The following is a 22,491-nucleotide window of genomic DNA, read 5'->3' on the forward strand; positions in this document are numbered from 1 at the left end:
AATGATGATGGGGTTGAATTCTACTGGTCAACTAAACATGTATAGATTTCTTTTTTTTTTTTTTTTTTTTTCGTTAAACCTCCTTTCACTTATTTCATTTGGAATTATTTGAATTCTGTCATCAGTTCGATAAACTTAATTATCAAGGTTTTAAAATACGCGGTCCGACCGGCGGTCCGACCGGCAGTTCAACCGGTCCGACCGCAAAACGTTTCAAAGGACGATCCGGTTTTTAACTTTCATACGGGAACTTTTCGAACCGGTCAAAATCCGGTCCGATCGGACGATCCTACCGGAAAACCAAACCGGAAATTTCCGGTTCGAAAGGTACATAGTGATATTCTTTCTTTTTTCTGAACCTCGCGAACAGAGAAAGAGAAAGAAGAAGAGAAAACCAGCAAAATGAGGGTCTACGTGCAAAGAGAAAATCAACCCAGATCTATAATCTGTGAGAATAGAGAGAGAAAGTCTCTGGTGCAAAAATGTGGAAACGAAAGAAGTGTTTATCTTCATCTCCCTATCAATGGAGAAGTTTTTAAAAGTATTCGTAGCTATTAATAACTGTCATTTCATAATAACTGTCATTTCAGAGATCCCATTTTGTTTCTTTCTGACTTATTTACAGTTTTTTACGTCCTATATGATTTTGACTTTTGATTACAAAATATATTTCAATATTTGGTTTGATATTAACATAGACAAAATATTTAGTTTCATATTTTAATTAGGATATATTTTATTATTTTATAAATATATATGTTTAATTGATTATATATATATATATAATTTACTTATATATATTTATATTTTAAGAATAATTAAAATCCGGTCCAACCAGTGGTTTAACCGATCGAACCGGTTGAACCGAAGTTCGCTAAAAAAACCGGGTTGAAGACCGAAACTGTTTTTAAAACAAAACCTTGTTAATTATTACTTAAATTGATTATACTCAAAATTATTTAAAACAAAAACATATATGTAAATTTAATTTTATTCAAGTATCATATATATATATATATCTTGTTTGATATCCACTTATTTGTTTTAATTCAATTATCTTGTCTTAATTATAAAATAAAGTTTGAAAGAAAAGTTTCATAATTCTAATTATGAAACTAAATAAGTGGTCCTAATTTGATATTTCTACCATTTTCTTTATACACTTTTCACATTTTTTATTTTTTAGTTCACCTTTTGTCTTTTTATTTTCAAAGTTTATCTTTTAAATACAACTTTTTTTTTATTTTTTTTTTCTTTAATTTGTTAAAGTGATTATAATGATAGTAAGATAATATTTTTTTAGAACATAGGAAAAAAAATTATTAGATATTTTATTTTTATGTTAATAATGTTTTTTATTTTAAAAAGTAATATTATTTTATTTTTAATTTAGAACGTTTTTAATAATTTTTTTAGACTATCCACGAATTAGGAGGAAGTATCCTTTGCTACCAATGTAGCATGCTACCTTTGTGCCTTCTCACAAGCAGAGGGGCAGTATTCTAAATAAAAGAAAAAGGTCTTCTTTTATTTACAATACTGCCTCTCTGCTTGTGAGAAGGCACCGAGGTAGCATGCTAAGGCACAGAGGTAGCATGCTACATTGGTAGTAGAGGGTGGGATCCCATGGGCACGAATTAGTATAGTTTATAAAACACTTTTTCACATAATTAGTTTATCATATATCATTGTGGACTTAACTATTTTTTGTATTTGATATATCATTTCAGTAAAGATAAAAAGGAACAAAGTTTAAAAGTTTGTAATTTTAAGAATAAAAACTTTTTAACTTTTCTTTTTACATTTATTTGTTTGCGAAGTTTTCTTTAAAAACTCGATGTTTGAGATAGGTTTTAGGATTTATTTTATAGATTTTATCTAGTTTTTTACATATTTTCTCTATCGTATTATTATAATTCTAATCATCAAATTACTCATTTTATCAACTTAAATATTAAAATATCATTACTTTTATCGGTAAAATATCATTTTTTAAATATGAAAAGATATTATAGTAATTTAGCAAATAAAAAATTAAAATAACCTATTTTTTCATCAAACATATTTTGTTAGACAAAATCCCAAAAGAAACCACAAATAACCAAAATGTTACGAGGCAATGTCTCTAATTAATTTGTTTCCCACTTTCAATTTGTTAGAAGGGGATGACTTTTTTAAGAAAGAGATGGTTTTTTAAGAAGTAATCCAATTTTCATGCCAAGTGAAATGTTTTATCCTTTTAAAATATATAATTTTAACAAATGCATATATTGGAAAATAAGTTGTCTAAGTATCTAGACATGAAGAAAGAATGACATGGTCATTGAAGAAAATCTTAAAAATAAGAAAAGATGCCTTTCAAATGGTGAAAACCACAATTAGAAATGGAAGAGGGGTACTATTCTGGCATGATCATTGACTGGATAATATTCTCATTATATTCAAATAAGAAATGCAAGGAAACAGAGTTAGAAGAGAATACATCAAATACTCATTTAGAGACGTCTATGAAGGTAGATGTGATTCACTTTTGAGGCTTATTCCAGAAGATAGTAGAATGTTAAACATAATGAGGCAGAAGCAGCTAAATGAAAGTAATGATGAAATATGCTGGAAAACATAAAGCAATGAGAAATTTATTACAAGAAAGGCATGGGAAATGGCTAGAACAAGAGGACATGAGGTAGATTAGCATAATGTGGTATGGTCTCCAAAGATTATTCTTCGTCACCAATTTATTCTATGGATGGTATACAGGAAAAGGTTGACAACAAAAGACAGAATTCGAAAATATATAAACATTCCTGATATCAACTGTGTCCTATGTTCGGGAGTTGAGGAAAGCATAAACCATCTATTTGGGGAATGCTCTTTTGTAATACAAATCTGGAGGATGTATGCTGCAAACATGAACATCATCAACTTTCCAAGAACATGGGAAGAAATCCAAGAATGGATGAAAATAAAGCAAAAGGAAGATCATTCTATGTAAGTATGTTGAAATGCTACTTTGGAGTAGTAATCTACAATATCTGGAAAGAAAGAAATTCAAGAACTCACAGTGGAAGAAGTAGAACCGCTGAAGATATTTGGAGAGATATAACTTCAGATGGAAATTCACTCATTCAATTCTGGAGAGAAATCGAAAGGAATGAAGAGAATAGAAAGCTCTGCCAGATATGGGATATTTTGTTTGAGAAGGTCACAAGTAAAATAAAAGTAAAAACGTTATAAGCGCTAATTGATTGTTGTTATTGTCTGTAATTCAATTATTGTTTCATTGTCAAATCTAGAAATTATCTAAGATCTGATCTTAAACTTTTGTATTTTTTTCCCTCTTTTGAGTTTTTTTAATGAAATGGCACTAAACTATTTTCCCAAAAAAAAAACATGTTATAAAAAAAAAATAGCAAATAAAGATCTGACATGAAAAATATATATATAATTTAGTATAATGATAAAATGAAATCCTATATATAAAAAAATCATTTGAAAGTTAGACTTCAATCTAAAGTTGAATTTAAAATTTTAATAATGATTTCTATTAATGTTATATGGAAAGTTATTATTTTTTAATAAAAAATTAAAATTTTATTAATTATTTTAACTTTTATCTCATAACTTAATTATTTCTAATTCCAATCCTATTTAGTGAATAGTTATGAAAGATTTCATGCAACAAGGCAAATCATATCAATTATTTTCTATCAATAGTACCAGTGTTCCGATTGTGTGATGCACTATAATATTTTTTAAACATTTTTAATATTATAATTTATAAAATGTATTAATTTATGCTTAATAAAATATTATGATATATAAATTATAATAAAATATAAGTATAATGATATTTTAAAATAATATTTCCTATTAATTTATGTGATTTGTTGCAAAAGATAGAGAATGTTTGAAAACGTGTATTTAAATATGTTTCATTGAATGATCTCATTAGTAAAATACCAAAACAAAAATTAAAATTTGATATATATATATATTTTTAAATGGTCATTAAAAAAAATAAGTATATTTTAAACACAACAATAAAAACATTACATACAAATATATATAAATAATAATAATAATAATAAATCACAAAATATAAAAAATAAAAATAAAACACGTTGTCTAACCGATTATTGAACTCATAAATTATCGAGAATAACGATTAACTTCCCAAATGATTCATCGACTTCCCGAAACGAATATAAAAACGTCACAATAACAATTATATCATTAAAAATACGAGTCTTTCTAAAATTATATTTAAATTAATTTTTTAGAAAATAAATCGTTTGAACTCAATAATCTAAATTTCATTACCTACCTTTCTCAAATAGGACAAGCAACCAAATTGTAGATTTGCTTAGAGTTTCGTTTCTAACTTTTATTGATTTAAATTAATTTAGATTTCAAAAGTCGTCGCTTAATTTTTTCCACAAAATTAGGAAAATAATATTTTACATGAAAAAAAACTATTATTTAAAAATTCTTTTGAAAGGTGTGTTGAGTTATGAAGCTTGCACTTATAATAAATTCTACAATTGTTAATTAGAGTCTATTGAGTTTGTATTTGGTTTTGGGTTTGGGCCTGACCAATAGTTATTTAGATTTTATTACTTGAATGTTTACCCTATAAATATGTGATTATTAAGAGTTTACATAAGTAAGTCATAATTTTAGAGAGATAAAGTGTGAGACAAAAACTTTGTATTCCTTCTTCTTCTTCATAGTGAAATTTGGAGCGGCTGAATTGGACGTAGTTCAATTTGAGTGAACCACTATAAATTTGTGTCTTCTTGTGTTATTTTTTTTGGGTTTTACAGATCGTTTTAAGTAGATCGAATTTGAGAGATATAAATCATAACAACTGGAATTAGAGCAACTAGGCTAGATCTGAGCATTGGAAACGATGACAAACGAGAACCGTATATGACATAGGATTGGAAGATTCGATGGAACAGATTATATCTTCTAGAGGATGCAGATTGAAGATTATCTCTATGGAAAGAAGCTTCATGTTCCTTTGAGTGAGAAACTAGAGAAGATGGATGAAGCTAAATGAAAACTCCTTGATAGACAAGTTTTAGGAGTTGTCCAATTAACGTTATCCAAGACGATTGCTCATAATGTAGCAAAGGAGAAAACCACCATGGGTCTGATGAAATCTCTTTCTGATATGTATGAGAAACTATCTACTAACAACAATGTACACTTAATGAAAAGACTCTTTTACTTAAGAATATTGATGATACTTTTGTCACTACTCATTTGAATGAATTTAATATAATTGTGAATCAATTATTGTCTATTGAGATTGATTTTGGAGGCGAAGTTAGTGCCTTATTTTGTTAGCATCTCTACCAAATAGTTGGGAACCTATGAGGGCAACATAAAGAGATTTGATAAACCGTACATTATTATGCTCCTCTATGTTGATTGCTGGAACAAGCTTTTATGAGATTAACAAGCTCAAGAAAGAGTTATCTGAAAAGTTTGCAATGAAGGATTTGGGTGCTGCAAAACAAATCTTTGGGATGAAAATTTTTAAGGATGAAGAAGTTCTCAAGTTTTCACAAGAAAAATATGTGAAGAAAGTTCTTAGCATGTTCAACTTATATGATGCAAAATCAGTTACTACTCCCTTAGCTAGTCACTTCAGACAATCTAAAGATTAGTCACCTTCAATAGAGGAGGAGAAAAATTACATGGTCATTGTTTTGTATGCCTCTGACATTGATTGTATTATGTATGCGATGATTTGCACAAGACCAGACATATCACATGTAGTGGGAATTATTAGCAGATTCATGAGAAACTCGGGTAGACATTGAAAGGATCGGTGGCACTAATAGAGACAGGGGTCTAACTATTGATGACAACTTCCGGAAAACGGTTTGATAGAAATCCTATTATGGATTTATATCGCTTTCTATTCTTCATAAACCTTTAAAAACTTTTAAAGCGATTCAAGTGCGGAAACGTTTGCTTGGGTTTGAAGCTAAGAACAAATGAAAGAATGAAGGACATAATATAAAAGACACAGAGAGTTGTTTATGGATGTTCAGAGCAAAACTCTCCTACGTAACCCCTTCTTCCAATCACCGGAAGGATTCATTATACATTTCTTTAAATCAAATACAGTTTTAGTGCTAGCTAACTGTTGAACAGAAAAAACTTTGTTCCACTTATAGAAGGTTTAAGAATATTACTTAACTAGACAGGGTTTTGATTCTATCTCTCTCTTGATGTACAAACTCTGTAAGAAAACAAGTGAGCAATTCGTAAGATGGATTGTAAGTTCGGCAGCTCGTCCGTTGTCCTTGAAGATCTTTAAATAGAGAACAGGTACCAATTGTCGAATCTTCTACATTGAAACGTGGCAAGCACCCATTGGAAAGCCTCCATAATACACATGTACAGTAGACACTATGCACAAAGATCATGGTCGTACCAATCTGGTAGTGTGCCGAATATTTTTTTAGGATTGTCCTGTAAGGAACAATTAGTGGAAAGAATATTTACTTACGTGACATTCATTCATTGGATACAACTAATTGTCGTACTAATCTACACGGATTAGTGGAGCAGGAGTAGCGTACAACTAGTTGATCGTGGGTAGATGGATGCTGACTTCAAGCAACTGCTGAAGCGAAGCATTAGACGTGCTCCATTAGACTGCCAAGTCTAATGAAGTTAGACGCCCCCGTCTAATAATAGGATCCATTAGACCACCAAGTCTAATGGAGTTAGACGACACGTCTAACTACGTGTCCCTTCAGACTAGTCTGAAGGAGTTAGACTCCATGCGTATAACTTTCATATGTTAGACTGCACATCTAACCACGTATCTGTTAGACTGCACGTCTAACTACGTGTTTATTAGACTGCACATCTAACCACGTATCTATTAGACTGCACGCCTAACTACACGTCTGTTAGACTGCATGTCTAACCACGTATCTGTTAGACTACACGTCTAACTTCGTGTCTATTAGACTACACGTCTAACCACGTATCTGTTAGACTACACGTCTAACTATGTGTCTATTAGACTACACGTCTTACCACGTACGTCTAACAACCAATACGTCTAATGAACCTGATTCAAGCTAAGTCTGATTTAGCACGTTTTGATGCACCTGCACAAAATAATTAGACGACTTAGTTTCATTCTTATTTAAGTTTTATACATGTTCATCATCAAAATATCGTTAGTCAAAATAATTTGACCTAACAGACAACATTGAGAAGCGGTAAAGTGGATACTACAATACTTAAAAGGAAGTAAGGGTCTCTCTTTGTGTTTTCAAAATTCTAATATGGGTTTGAAAGGATATGTTGATGTTGATAGTTGGAAGAGCACAACATGGTACATTTATATTTTTGGAGGTACTACAATCAGCTGGGTTTCAAAATTGCAGAACATTGTTTCTCTTTCCAGTTGTGAGGTAGAGTATATTGTTGTGACAGAGTCTACTAAGGAGTTGATGTGGTTACAACTCTTTTGCGATAATTGGGTCAAGACTACGAGGGAGGTGTGTTTCGATACGATAGTTAGAGTGTCATTTATTTGGCAAATAATCCAGTTTATCATGGAAGAAAAAAGCATATAAATGTTTGTTATCATTTTATGCGATCAGCTTTAGAAAATGGAGTATTAGCTCTTGAGAAGATTCCCGGGAGTGAGAATCCAGCTGATATGCTAACGAAAGCTGTGACAAATGATAAATTGAAGTTGTGTGCAACTTTAGTTGGTCTTCTTCGTTAAGACACCGGATGGATAGCCGATACCAATCGAGAGATAATGAAGTTGGTCTCCAAGCAGGGTCGGCCCTGGGGTAAGGCAACCAATGCACTTGCATAGGGCCTCCCACTTTTATAGGGCCCCCATTTTTTTATATTTAATAATATTATATTATTAATATTATTTTTTCCTCTTTTTTATCCTTTAATATTAAATATATATTATAAAAATAACTTTTTTATCTCCTTTTTATATTATAATATATTAATTATTTATATTTTATTTTATTAATTAAAATTAATTTTTTTTTTACTATTTTAGGGGCCCCAAAATTTAAATTTGGATAAGGCCCCAAAAATCTCAGGGCTTCTCAGGACCGGCCCTGTCTCCAAGTATGAGATTGTTGAGTTATGGAGTCTATACTTATAATAAACTCTACAATTGTTAATTAGAGATTATTGAGTTTGTATTTGGTTTTAGGTTTGGCCTGACCAAGAGTTATTTAAGTTTTATTACCTGAATATTTACCCTATAAATATGTTATTATTAAGAGTTTATATAAGTAAGACATAATTTTAGAGAGATAAAGTGTTAGACAAAAACTCTATATTCATTTTTCTTCTTCATAGTTAAATCTGATGGCGGCTGAAGTGGACGTAGCTCAATTTGAGTGAACTACTATAAATTTGTGTCTTCTTGTGTTCTTCTTTCTTGGGTTTTACAGATTGTTTCAAACAGGTCGGATTTGAGAAATACAAATCTTAACAAGGCGTTCGATGCTTGGTTAAACGTGAGAAAGGACATTGACGCTATGTCTCACGTGACCATCCAAAATAGACGATCTCTACTATATGTTTTTGACCTATTTTAGAAAGATGTTCACACTTTATTTCTCATTTTATTTCGTCCAAGCCTAAATCTATAGATAAATAAATAAAGGCAATGTTTAAAATATAAGAGAAAATAAAAAATAATTTTAAATAAATGAAAACCATTTTTTTTTGCCACGAACTAATTTAAAAATAAAGAGTTCACTTTCCGAATTTTTAAAATTTTGAAAGTGCAGTTATAATTAACACAAAATGTATAAAATAGTTAAAATGATTTCTAAAGATGAAACCTTTATTTTATAATAACAAATTAATTTTGTTAATATAAATGAGTTGATTTAATATTTGTTGGGATTATAAAAGTGAAGTTATGAGTAAAAAAAAAGAGTGAAATGTCAAAAATTAGTCAAATGGGCTTTTAAGTAAAACAAATTATTTTATTTTGGTTGAAAATATATTTTCAACTATTTTTTATCTATTTATATATATATATATATATTTTTATATATTTTAAAAAAATTAAATCAGTTTTAAAAATTGAAAAATAAGAAAAAATAAGGAAAAATAAGGAAAAAAAAATTAAGTCTTAGGGTCGATTCTAGGTTACGTGTCACATGTCACGAGCACAGATCGTGGACGCAAGTTCGGACATGGGACATGGCAAGTAGGAGACGCGAGCATGAACGTGGGCATATGAGTCTCGGTCAAAAAACAGGCCAAATGCCCGGCCTCTCAATCACAAAGGATACGAGTCGAACGCAGGCCATTTCAATTCCTCGGTCGGGAGATAAGGAAACATCGGCTACGGCCTCAGTCAGTGATCCAGGTGTCTAGAAAGCTTCTCCAGTCAACCGCTCAATCGAAAACCTAGCCAAGGATTGATCACTCGGTCAAAAAGGTTTTCTCAGTCGAAAATCAGGCCATGACTACATAGCCTACAATCAAGAACAACCAACAACAATTTGAAAATCGTTATTTTCAACTAAAACTCAAATTTAAATCCATAAGATCATAGATTATCAACTAAGAAACATGTTACAACATTCAAAACATGAAATCAATGCACTAATACCATACAACAAAGAAAAATCCGAGAGTTTCTTCAAGAAATTTAAGAAATTCGAATGTCTTTTAAGGCTTCGATTTACATCTTGAAAGACATTCCAACACATTTTAAAACATCTCTAAAGTATCTCCAATCATTTGTTCTTGACTTTTGCATTCTATTGTCAAATTTATCCATTTTGCTTTAAGTTGAATGGTAGCATTTCAATTCGACATAAACTCTTTAAATACTCAACAAAAGGATAATCAAGCTTCAATTTGAATTAAAATCGACAATGAAAAGAAAATACAAGCCAACAAATTCAAAATCAAAATTTCATTCATGAAGAATTGAAGCAATAGGGAGGCTTATTATAGTTCTTCTAACCATCCTTGTCAATAGCTCTCAAGTCAACTATAAACTTAACACTCACTCAAACAAAAACTCACAAAAAATAAAAATAAAGATTTGAGCATGACAATGGTGAAATGAGGAAAGGGGCTCTCGACTTACGTGTTCTCTTCTAAGCTACTCTATGGGGTATACATAGCCCAACAATATGAAGGATCGAGCCAATTCAAACCCTAGCTAAGTCCATTTCTCAAAACTTTCTTAAGTAGTCGGTTTTTGTGGGATTAAATTCGAAATGTGTGGGCCATAATTAATGAATTGGCTGGCACATTCGAACTCCACATGTTTCCACGGTAATTTAACAACTTTCGAGGGTCAATTTGGTGAACCAAGTCGAAAATTAGAGTTTTCAAAAAATTAGCTTTTTATGTTTGTTTCAGCCCGACTCGCGGGTTTGGCGTTGGGCATGCATCCTGTATAGGCCATACTGTTGCATGGCGTCCTCCACGTTACGTCTATGCTTGGGCCTGTGATCCGTGTCTGGGCTCCTGTCTTCCGCGTCTTTAACTTTACGCCTAGGCATTGATCGACCTACTGACTCTACTGTTGGGCTCTATCGGTGGGCGATTGTGGCGGTGGTCCACGGCCTCACCGCGGTGCCGACGAGTTTCCAATCAACATTTTTTTTTTTTCAAACCCCAATTCCTACCAAAAACAATAATTAATAACATTAATAAAAGATATATCTATTTCTTTAATCTATTTATCAACTTATTCATTTTGTGCAATTTTAGTTTTATTTTGAATAGTATCCGAAATGAATTATTTTTGACATTCGGTCCATACAACACTATCTCCAAAATAATTATTTACTTTAAATTCGTGCAATAAGTCCATATAATAATTTTATAAAATATTTTGTTCGAATTTTATTTTCAAAAATATTATAAAATTAGGTATAAAAATGAGTGTCTATAAAATGACGCTATTAAACAATGTTTGGATGACACACTTGGGTTCAAGAAAATGCGTATCCAAAGTTGATTAATATGAACATTTAAAATATCAATTTATAATTTTTTTTAAATATTATTAGTTTAGTTATTTAAAATATTGAAGTTATATGGTTAGAAATTTTATATGTTCATCAATTTTGAAGTTAAATTTAAAATATAAAGTGTTGTTTAGCCTAATTAGTTAAAATGTTAAACTTATATTGTAAGTTTGATAATTTGGTATAACTCATTTTTAATTTAATTTTTCAAGTTGATGGGCGGGAGGTTAACTCACGACTCGATTCAAGTATTCATTTACTCTCATATAGGGGTGTAATTGAGTTGAGCCGCTCGGTCAAAATCAAATTCGAGCAGAGCTCGAGCTAGCTTGTTTAAGATTTGAGCCAAATTCGAGCTTAAATAAGACTCGCTTGATGGCTCGTCAAATTTTTTCGAGCCTAATCATATAATTTTTTTTATTATATTTTACTTTTTAATCAAAATTTGAAACACGCATAAGATTATTTATGGACTTATTGTTTATGATACCGATACCAAAATTATTGGTATGTAAAAGATATGAGATTTTCATTATTTTGGTATATATCAAGATATAATAGAATAATATTTATAAATTAAAAAATATATATTATATAATACTTATAAAAAAAAATAGATTTAATATTAATTTAATTACAGAAATATAATTTTTGAAAATCAAATAAAAAATATAATTATATTGTAATATTATTTAATATATGTAATCTCAATATATTGTATTTTATAAGATATAAAACTATTTTTATTTCGCTATAAAGTATTTTATTTTTCAAAATAAATCTAATAGAGTGTAATATGTTTTCAAGTTTATCTTAATTACAATATACGATATCCACAACCATTTTACAAGAAGACTCAAGAGACTGCTCATTAATACTTCTTCAACAATCTTATATTTCGTTTTGAAGCCCTAAATCTCACTCCGATAAAATCCTAAATCTTATTCAGTTATTTTTTAATATAAGAAATTAATATATAAATATATTTAAATTCGAGCCTTTCGAGTCGAACTCAATCCTATGATTATATGATCGAGCCGAGTTCGAGCTTAACATTAAAAGTTCGATCGAGCTCGAGCTCGAGTCGAGCAAATAAAAAACGAGTCGAGCCGAACTCGAGCTAGGGCTAATTCGAGCTCGGCTCGACTCGTTTACATCCCTACTCTCATATACATATTAAAATTAACCACATATTTAATTTAAGCATTATTATATATATATATATATATTAACGATAACTTACCTTCTACCGATAATAAAATAAAAACACATATAAACGTTTACTTACGAACAAAATAGATTGTAACAAATAAAAATAATAAGTTAAAGCGATTAAGCTTATAAACACCATAAATCAATAATATATATATATATATATATAAAAATAATGATGCTTAATTTTTAAAGTGTCCGGATTATCGGGTCGAGAGTTGTGGTTAATTTGGATATTTCTGTGAGAGTAAATGGATACTTGGGTCGGATTGTGGGTTGACCCGTCCATAAACTTAAAACGGTTAAAAATAAAATTAAAAATGTTATTTGTATGTTTCGAACTTACAACCTAACAAAACAAATACAATCTTTTAACAAACTAGGCTAACAACACTTTATATTTAAGATTCAACACCAAATTTGATGAACGCGAGACATTTTAACAATAAAAGTTCAAATTTTTAAATAACTAATATATATATATATATATATATATATATATATATATATATATAATGATGCTTAATTTTTAAGGTGTCCAGATTGCTGGATCGAGAGTTGTGGTTAATTTAGATATTTATGTAAGAGTAAATGGATACTTGGGTCGAATTGTGGGTTAACCCGCCCATAAACTTAAAACAGTTAAAAATAAAATTAAAAATGTTATTTGTATGTTTCGAACTTGCAACATAACAAAACAAGTACAACCTTTAACCAATTATGCTAACAACACTTTATATTTAAAATTAAACACCCAATTTGATGAACGCGAGACATTTTAACAATAAAAGTTCAAATTTTTAACTAACTAATCTATATATATATATATAATGATGCTTAATTTATTAAGTGTCCGGATTGTCAGGTCAAGAGCTGTGGTTAATTTGGATATTGATATGAGAGTAAATAAATACTTGGGTCGGATTATGGGTTGACCCGCCCAGAAACTTAAAACAGTTAAAAATAAAATTAAAAATATTATTTGTATGTTTCGAACTTGTAACATAACAAAATAAGTACAACCTTTAACCAACTATGTTAACAACACTACATATTTAAGATTCAACACTAAATTTGATGAACGCGAGACATTTTAACAATAAAAGTTCAAATTTTTAACTAATTAATCTATATATATATATATAATGATGCTTAATTTTTAAAATGTTTGGATTGTCGGGTCGAGAGTTGTGGTTAATTTGGATATTGATATAGGAGTAAATAGATATTTAGGTCGAATTGTGGGTTGACCCGCCCATAAACTTAAAACGGTAAAAAATAAAATAAAAAATCATATTTGTATGTTTCAAATTTGCAACCTAACAAAACAAATACAACCCTTTAACCAACTAAGCTAACAACACTTTATTTTTAAGATTTAACACAAAATTTGATGAACGTAAGACATTTTAACAATAAAAGTTTAAATTTTTAACTAACTAATCTATATATATATATAATGATGCTTAATTTTTAAAGTGTTCGGATTGTCGGGTCGAGAGTTGTGATTAATTTGGATATTTATGTGAGAGTAAATGGATACTTGGGTCGGATTGTGGGTTGACCCACCCATAACTTAAAACGGTTAAAAATAAAATTAAAAATGTTATTTGTATGTTTTGAACTTGCAACTTAACAAAACAAGTATAACATTTTAACCAACTAAGCTAACAACACTTTATATTTAAGATTCAACACCAAATTTGATAACGCGAGACATTTTAACAATAAAAGTTTAAAATATTAACTAACTAATCTATATATATAATGATGCTTAATTTTTAAAATGTCCGGATTGCTGGGTCGAAAGTTGTGGTTAATTTGGATATTTATGTGAGAGTAAATAGATACTTGAGTCGGATTGTGGGTTGACCCGCCCATAAATTTAAAATGGTTAAAAATAAAATTGAAAATGTTATTTGTATGTTTTGAACTTGTAACCTAACAAAACAAGTACAACTTTTAACCATGTATGGTTGAGACGTGGTTTGCCGACGGATAATAGACCGGTATCATTTGAAAGTGGTTAAACAAATATGAATCAAATATTTGATTGAATAAAGTGTAAGGTCACGATGTTAATTATTAAAAAATATAAATCAAATCTTTGATTGACAAAGTGAAATTTTAAAGTCACGAGACATTTTAATAATAAAAGTTTAAATTTTTAACTAACTAATCTATATATATAATGATGCTTAATTTTTAAAGTGTCCGGATTGCCGGGTCGAGAGCTGTGGTTAATTTGAATATTTATGTGAGAGTAAATGAATATTTGGGTCGGATTGTGGGTTGACCCGCACAGAAACTTAAAACGGTTAAAAATAAAATTAAAAATGTTATTTGTATGTTTTGAAATTGCAACCTAACAAAATAAGTACAACCCTTTAACCAACTAAGTTAACAACACTTTATATTTAAGACTTAACACCAAATTTGATGAACGTGTGACATTTTAATAATAAAAGTTCAAATTTTTAACTAACTAATATATATATATATATATATATATATATATATATATATATATATATATATATATATATATTGATGCTTAATTTTTAAAGTGTCCGGATTGCCGGGTTGAGAGCTGTGGTTAATTTAGATATTTAAGTGAGAGTAAATGGATACTTGGGTGGGATAGTGGGTTGACTCGCCCATAAACTTAAAACGGTTAAAAATAAAATTAAAAATGTTGTTGGTATGTTTCAAATTTGTAACCTAACAAAACAAGTATAACATTTTAACCAACTAGGCTAACAACACTTTATATTTAAGATTCAACACCAAATTTGATAACGCGAGACATTTTAACAATAAAAGTTTAAAATATTAACTAACTAATCTATATATATAATGATGCTTAGTTTTTAAAATGTCCGGATTGCTGGGTCGAAAGTTGTGGTTAATTTGGATATTTATGTGAGAGTAAATAGATACTTGAGTCGGATTGTGGGTTGACCCGCCCATAAATTTAAAATGGTTAAAAATAAAATTGAAAATGTTATTTGTATGTTTTGAACTTGTAACCTAACAAAACAAGTACAACTTTTAACCATGTGTGGTTGAGACGTGGTTTGCCGACGGATAATAAACCAATATCATTTGAAATTAGTTAAACAAATATGAATCAAATATTTGATTGATCAAAGTGTGAGGTCACGATGTTAATTATTAAAAAATATGAATATAATATTTGATTGATAAAGTGAAAGTGTAAAGTTACGAGACGAGAAATTCATTCGGAAAAAATATGTGATGAAATATGTGAGAAAATAAGTTGTTTTATCAAAATGAATAAAAGGTGGAATGAGAACGTTTTATTTTTATTTTAATAATTTTAAAGATTAAATAAATATTATTATAATTTTTTTAATTTAATTTATTTTTATTTTTTAGTTTAAATAAGTTTATTACTATTTTTTAGCATGAACACTCTTATTACAATTGATTTTTTTTTTTATGTTTAGTACTTCAATTTGGTAACTTAAATTATTTTAATAGATTAAATATATCTAAATATTTAATGAATAAACTAGAACAAAATAAACTGAACTAAACTAGTTCATAATATTCTATCATAAGTTCATTTCCTAATTATATCATTTAAACATTTTATTTTAATACTTTTAATATATATATTATTTATATATATATATATATATATTTGTATTTCAAATAATTTATTCATTTTAAAAATAATAATAATAATAATAATCCACTTTATTATAATATATCTAAAAAAATGATTTAAAAATAACCACAATAACCTAGAACAAGACCTCTCCATTATCTAAATAAATGAAGATCCATCCATAGCCATGGTTAATTTACAGAATTTAGACCAAGGGTTTTGGTGGGCGTGTCTCATTAACGCTATAAAGTCTAGATCTTTCGCCTTCTCTGTTTTGCATTCATGGTTGATTAACAGCTGCTACTGCTTGAGAGTGAAGGAGAGACTCAATTCGTTCGACCTGAAAGGTGAAAGACGGCTCATTCAAATGTCTGGATTTCTCATCCTATGAACTACTGCACCAGCTCTTGCACCTGGTAATTAATTTGATTCTAAGAAGAGATTTTTCATCCTGTTTGTATGAAGCATATTTTGGGTATTTTTCTTTAGTCTCGAAGACATATATCTTGCAATGTTTCTGCTGATTTTGGACTCAGTTTAATAGAGAGATGAACTCACTTTATTTCCTCTGAATCAGAAGCAAATTCTTGCATAAGAAAGTTATAATTGATGGAGTATTTTACAAGTATTAGTTCTGTTTGTGTCTGTTATCTTGTACTTTGCTAGAATTTGAAGCTGAAGTTACATCATGGTGTGGTGTAGGAAACTGATCCTTTTCTTGCTTTCTTTGATCATGGAGATTTGAAATACCTAGTTATTCCTGTTGAATGTAAGTTCTGTTCTACCTGGTTCAGACTTCAGACAAAGCGTAATGTGTGTTCAGACTTCACTTATTCTTTTTATCCCTTTCTAATTGCCAAAGCATTTCTCATCAATGTTGTATTACACGCTTGATAAAGGGTTTATTATCTCTGCGGTTTGAGATCTGGCAATAGAATCTAATGGTATTGTACTCATGTCAGTCATGAATTTGTTGATGTAGGCACTATTAGGACCCAATAATTTCTATTGGGAAGGCGATGGATGGCAGAAGTTATGACAAAAGACCTTATACATATTCTGGCACACAAAAGGACTCATTCCGTTACTCATTTTCCTTGTCTGAAAACCCACTACGAGCCATCTTTCAGACATTTGAGAATGTCTCGCAGACAATTCAAGCCAATCTATCTAGATTGATTTGTCTTCCTAATGAGCCATTATCTAAAAAGGAGCAGCCTCTCTTTTCTCTACCATCAGCTTTTGTAACGACTCCATTAAGTTCGAAGACTAGCTCTTCTTTTCTGCAGCCCAAAGACGTTCTTAATGAGGTATTGCATAACTCATTTATAATACTTTGATGCAGAATTTAGGTTTTTTTTTTCATTTTACTTTCTGGTATTAATGTATATTTGTTAAGATGGTATGCTAGTGCTCATTTGTTGTTTGGTGTCAGGCCTAATGTATATTTTTTAGTGAGCTTGAGAACGTTTAGATTGCACTAGCTAAAAGATTCTTAGACCAGCTCTACATGAGTAATATCAATGAGAGACTAATCAAATGAAGATTGTCTTATTCTCATAATCATTATTGTAAAATTGTATGAGATTACTACATCCTATTGCATTTTCTTTATAAATTTTTTTGGCTTCAATGACCCTAAGTAGATTTAACTTGTTGGGTTGCATGACAGAAAACAAATACTCTTAAGGGTGGTTTGGTCATTTACCCAGATAAACAACTTCTTCAATCAAACTATTTGTTGGATTCCAGAAATTGAGACAAGGGTACAGAACTTTGATGACTACAAAATTTTAGGATAAAATATTGGGATTAGACTATACTTTATAGTAGTAAGCCTGAGTAACAAATCTCATAAAGCCAATTTTAAGAAAACATAAGATCTAATTGCAAATTCTGGAGAACAAGTTCTACAGTTTCAGTTTAAGAGATCTAGGTGGTGGCTGTTTGTTTCTTGCCTATTGGCTATAATAGCTTATTTAGTATAAGTTGTTCAAAGATGGTGATAGTATTTTGTAATTTTAGAGAAAATCTTAGTGGTGGTGGCAGCTTATAGGCCAAACAAATGGGCTCAAATGTTATAATGCTAGTTCAATTCCATCAATAGTAGTGTTGAACATAATATCCATCAATATAGAGAGGACTGATGGATGTTGAGTGAACTTGTTTTTGTGTAGGATTTACAAGGGAATTGAAATGCTTTTTTTTATATCTCCAATTACTTCATAGAGTTTACAATTTGATAAAGTACCTTTCTTCTTTCTTCAGGTAAAGTCTAATGGACCTGTGGCTAAAGAAGACCTTGGCAGGGCAACTTGGACCTTTCTTCACACTCTTGCAGCTCAGGTCACTTATTAGGATCACTTTTTAGACTTCTTGATCTGGGATTTTGTTGTTTAGAATTTTAAAATGTTAAAGTTTGTATTAATGAAATTGTCACGAATCTACTTACTTCAATATAAACAACTTGAAAAGTAAAGAAATTGGGAAAGAATAAAAAACATTGATTTTTGGATGGATAACTATTAAGGATGAAGATTATAGTCTGTCTAATTGACCAACTCCAAAACAACACAAAAGCATTTTCAATCTGAAAAATCCAAATCGGATAATAATCGTCATCTCAAACTTTCTGTGTTAAATCTGAACCTTCTTCCAACACTATCCTCGAATCAAAGATTTTTTTGTGATCCGGGTTTATTCCCTGGGGTGGTTAGCATGACCGATCCCCTTTAAATCAGGGCATTTTTAGTGGAAATCTTAGTTAAGACATTTTCCACTTGAGCTACCCTGGTTTGGTCTCCGAATCCAAGTTTATTTCACAAAATTCATTTTGAAGATTTTTTTAATGATTTTGACACCTGTTCTGATAACACCAAATTTGCTTTGGACATACTTCTTCTAAACTGTGAAAATCATGCATTTTTTATTTTCAGTATCCAGATATGCCTACAAGACAGCAAAAGAAGGATGTAAAAGAACTGGTGTGTTTATCTTGCTCCTTCATCTGTAAATTTATTTTCCATTATGTTGGTTTTTATTAGAAACTGGTTGTCTGTTGAAATGTCTTTGGCCTTTAGTTTGATAGTTCAACCATATTCATGTGATTTAAACCTTTACAATAATTAATCCATGGTTTCAAAAACATATATATTTTGATTAATCACTTGTTAGTATGTATTTAATCAATTAATCCATCTGATGTCACATTTCCTTCTGGTTTGGTTTTATTCTGACATTGGTGGTTAGAAAAATGTACATTTACAATAGGTTTGTTCTTCCACTTTTTCTATTATAAAATCAGATAATAGATTTAAGGTGCAAATTATCCCCCAAATATCTCTCTACCTGTTTGTTTATTAACTTCTTTTAGCATCCCCAGGTGGGGAATCTATATCATAATCAATAATATGGTCGAATATTGCGTTTCTTAATGATGCAGACTCCAAATGTATACAAAACCTTCCCACGACAGTAAATGTCTCAACTGTTTTGACATGCCTTGAGATTAAAATGTTTTGGTTCTAATCTTCTTGTAGTGACCTAATGAGCAATACTTATTCAACCGACATTATTTACATTGATAACCAAAAGTAAATTTTGAGATAATTTGAGTTATAATGATCTTAATATATGTTTGAAGTTGATTGTTTTAATTGAGTCATTATGCTTGTCAATTTACTTTAATAATGCAGGTATCGATACTATCCAGAATGTACCCTTGCAAAGATTGCGCCGATCATTTTAAAGAAATTCTAAGGTATATATAATCTGGTCTTATAACGATTGCTGTTTATGTCACATAATCAGATTATTCTCATATAATCTAATTATTTGGGTAGAATAATCAGATTACCCTTATTTGGTTAAGAGATAATATGAGTACTAAAAGAAAGAAGGGTATTTTAGTATTTCTGTAATTGATGATTTAAATGATTTGATGGGATGATAGATTAAATTTAATAATCCACATGATTGCTTCTTTTGTTTAGAATGATGCCTTTAATATGAGATTTTAATGAAAACTCTGTTAACGGGTTTGCCTATTTTTTTCGAGTGAAGATCAAATCCGGTTCAAACTGGATCTCAAGCTGAGTTTTCGCAGTGGTTATGTCATGTACACAATGTTGTCAATAGAAGGTAAGTATATCCTTAAATGCTGAATTTGATTTGATTTCCATGGATCTTGGCAATGTCCTTATAATGTTAATTGTTTGTTTAATAAGTCTTGGCAAACCAAAATTCCCTTGTGAAAGAGTAAATGCAAGGTGGGGAAAATTGGACTGTGAACAACGCATGTGCGATTTACAGGGTTCCGAAAATGCTTTTGGCAATCAGTTTCCGTAGAAAACCTGCTCGTTTGGATCATTATTACTCAAGATTAATAGTCGTGGGTTCGAGCTTTCGCGACACTTTTGGAAAAGTTTCATAAGAAGTGTTGGATTCTACAATTGGTTTTAGATGCTTTCAAACACTTGAACACTGTAATATTGATTCTTGTAATTTAATATATCAGATATTGCATAATATATTAAGATAGAAAACATACATACAATAGTAGAAAAATATTTCTAAATTGATTAGTAATAACATTGTAATAATTAATTTTAGATTTAACAAAATGTAGTTTTTTTCAGTAAACATAAAAATGTAATTGTAGGTTTTTGTTAATAATATTATTTTTTGTCTCACAATCAACATTAATAAAAATCAATTTTAAGATGATTAGTATGGAATCAATACATATAAAGCTTTAGATGATTGATAGAATGAAGGGATGTAAATAAAATAAAATAAATTAATTAAAAAACAAGAAATCAACACAATAGAGTAATTTGTTTATTAATAAATAAAAAATTAAATATTGTTAACACAATAAATAACAATTATTACTATTTTAAATCAAACTGAAATTGTAACCACCTTGACTCTCACTTTACTTAAACCGAGTGCTGGATTTTTAAAAATGTATATATTTAAGTGGAAAACAGAAACATTTGCGGAAGAGTTACAAAATTATGATTGTCATTGCAAAACCAGACCTTTTAAAAACAACAAAGGCCCTTTACATTAAAAATAATTATAACATGGTTCCTTAATACAAAACATTGGTCTTTAAGTGTCAGACCTTAAAAACACTTGCAATATAAAAACATGGGTCATTAAGTGCCAGACCTTAAAAGCACTTTGAAATATAAAACGTTGGTCATTAAGTGTCAGACCTTAAAAGCACTTGAAACACATATGTCCCTCCTCCCACACACGCCTCCCCTACACCCTGCCCACCCTCCAAGCCTCCCTTCATGGATCAACAGAATGATGTGCTTGTGTACCTACACCACACAAGTATAGTGAGTCTGAAGACCCAGCAAGCATATTTTAAAGAGTATATAAAAAGACAAGTAAAAGCTGACTGATATTGATGTGTTGCCTTGTAAAACAGTTTCTAAAATGGTTAGAACAGAAACATCCTTGAGCACATACTGGCCCTTTACATTTCAGAGCTGATCCTGAAAGTTAGGAATCCTGTTGAGCACATAGTTGGAAGGGCACTCTTCGGAGTCTATTCCTAAAGTCCACAACCTGGATAGACACTTGTCTGTGTGGGTAGGATCTTCTAGAGCTCGTCCCAGAAGTCCAGTCCCAATAGAACCCCAACACATATTTTGGTTTCAGACTACCAGAGCTCAACTTGGCTAGCCTTCTGCCCAGATCCATCCAGTTTATAACTCATTGTCCACAAAAACGTATTATACTTTTGGAAAAACAGAACTTACCTTTGAAACAGATCATGCCTTTGAAAACAGAATATACTTTGCAGAAACAGATTATATAAACAAGTGTGGGTTTCTAAAGATGAGTTGAGAAAAGAGCTTGCCTTATAAGATGATCTTGCTCCTAAAGGTGTTATGGTCTTGCTTCTAAAAGTGTGCCTCTAGTTTCTTAGTAGAGAGATGGTGGAAAAGAATATAATGAAGGAAGGGATGCCCTATATATAGTACTAAAAGAAGACTGGTCACCTGCTTGTCACCTGTTGGGTTTAATAATATAATAATAAAAAAGGTTGGTCACTTGCTTGTCTTAGTCATGAGCTAACAAAAGATGGTTGGTCACCTCCTTGTCATCACTTGGGTTTAATAATATAATAATAAAAATGACTGGTCACCTGCTTGTCTTAGGCATGAGCTAATAAAAGATGGTTGGTCACCTACTTGTCATCATTTAAGTTTAATAATATAATAATACAAAGGCCTCGTCACTTGTTTGTCATAAGAAAAGAGGGTGGGAAAAATATAAACAGTCGGACCCCCTCGGTCGTGACATAAATTTTCCCTCGGTCGAACCCCCTCGGTCGTGACATAGATTTAACCTCGGCTCCGGACCCGATTTGACCTGGGCCTTTGGTTTCTGCTAAGACCGAAGTTTTACTCGGTCTAAAATGAAATTTTGGGTGTGACAGAAATAATGTTAGCTTCATTCTTAGGATAAATTTTGTTTAATAAATAAAATAAATTATTACAAACATAACTAGTTAAATATAATTTTTGTTTCAAATTGTATCTAATCATTATTGAAATTCTGTTCAATCTTTTTCAAGTTAATAAGTTTGATAGGATTGAA

The 22,491-nt window shown here is 30.2% G+C and overlaps 1 protein-coding gene across 2 annotated transcripts; it reads left to right on the top strand.

Annotated features, from left to right (window-relative positions):
- The first annotated feature begins 16,063 nt into the window (after positions 1-16,063).
- Positions 16,064-20,399, top strand: LOC124919433 (FAD-linked sulfhydryl oxidase ERV1). 2 transcript variants are annotated; one of them, XM_047459780.1, is made up of 8 exons: positions 16,064-16,286; positions 16,537-16,639; positions 16,853-17,180; positions 18,139-18,216; positions 18,807-18,854; positions 19,566-19,630; positions 19,933-20,010; positions 20,097-20,399. In XM_047459780.1, exons 3-8 carry the CDS (start codon positions 16,890-16,892, stop codon positions 20,215-20,217), a joined length of 681 nt encoding a protein of 226 aa, XP_047315736.1. In that variant the 5' UTR covers positions 16,064-16,286; positions 16,537-16,639; positions 16,853-16,889; the 3' UTR covers positions 20,218-20,399. The 2 variants fall into 2 exon arrangements, with proteins under 2 accessions (XP_047315736.1, XP_047315663.1); XM_047459707.1 differs by lacking the exon at positions 16,537-16,639.
- The last annotated feature ends 2,092 nt before the right edge of the window (positions 20,400-22,491 follow it).

This window comes from Impatiens glandulifera, chromosome 1 (genome assembly GCF_907164915.1).
Source record: "Impatiens glandulifera chromosome 1, dImpGla2.1, whole genome shotgun sequence".
NCBI classification, from domain to species: Eukaryota; Viridiplantae; Streptophyta; class Magnoliopsida; order Ericales; family Balsaminaceae; genus Impatiens; species Impatiens glandulifera.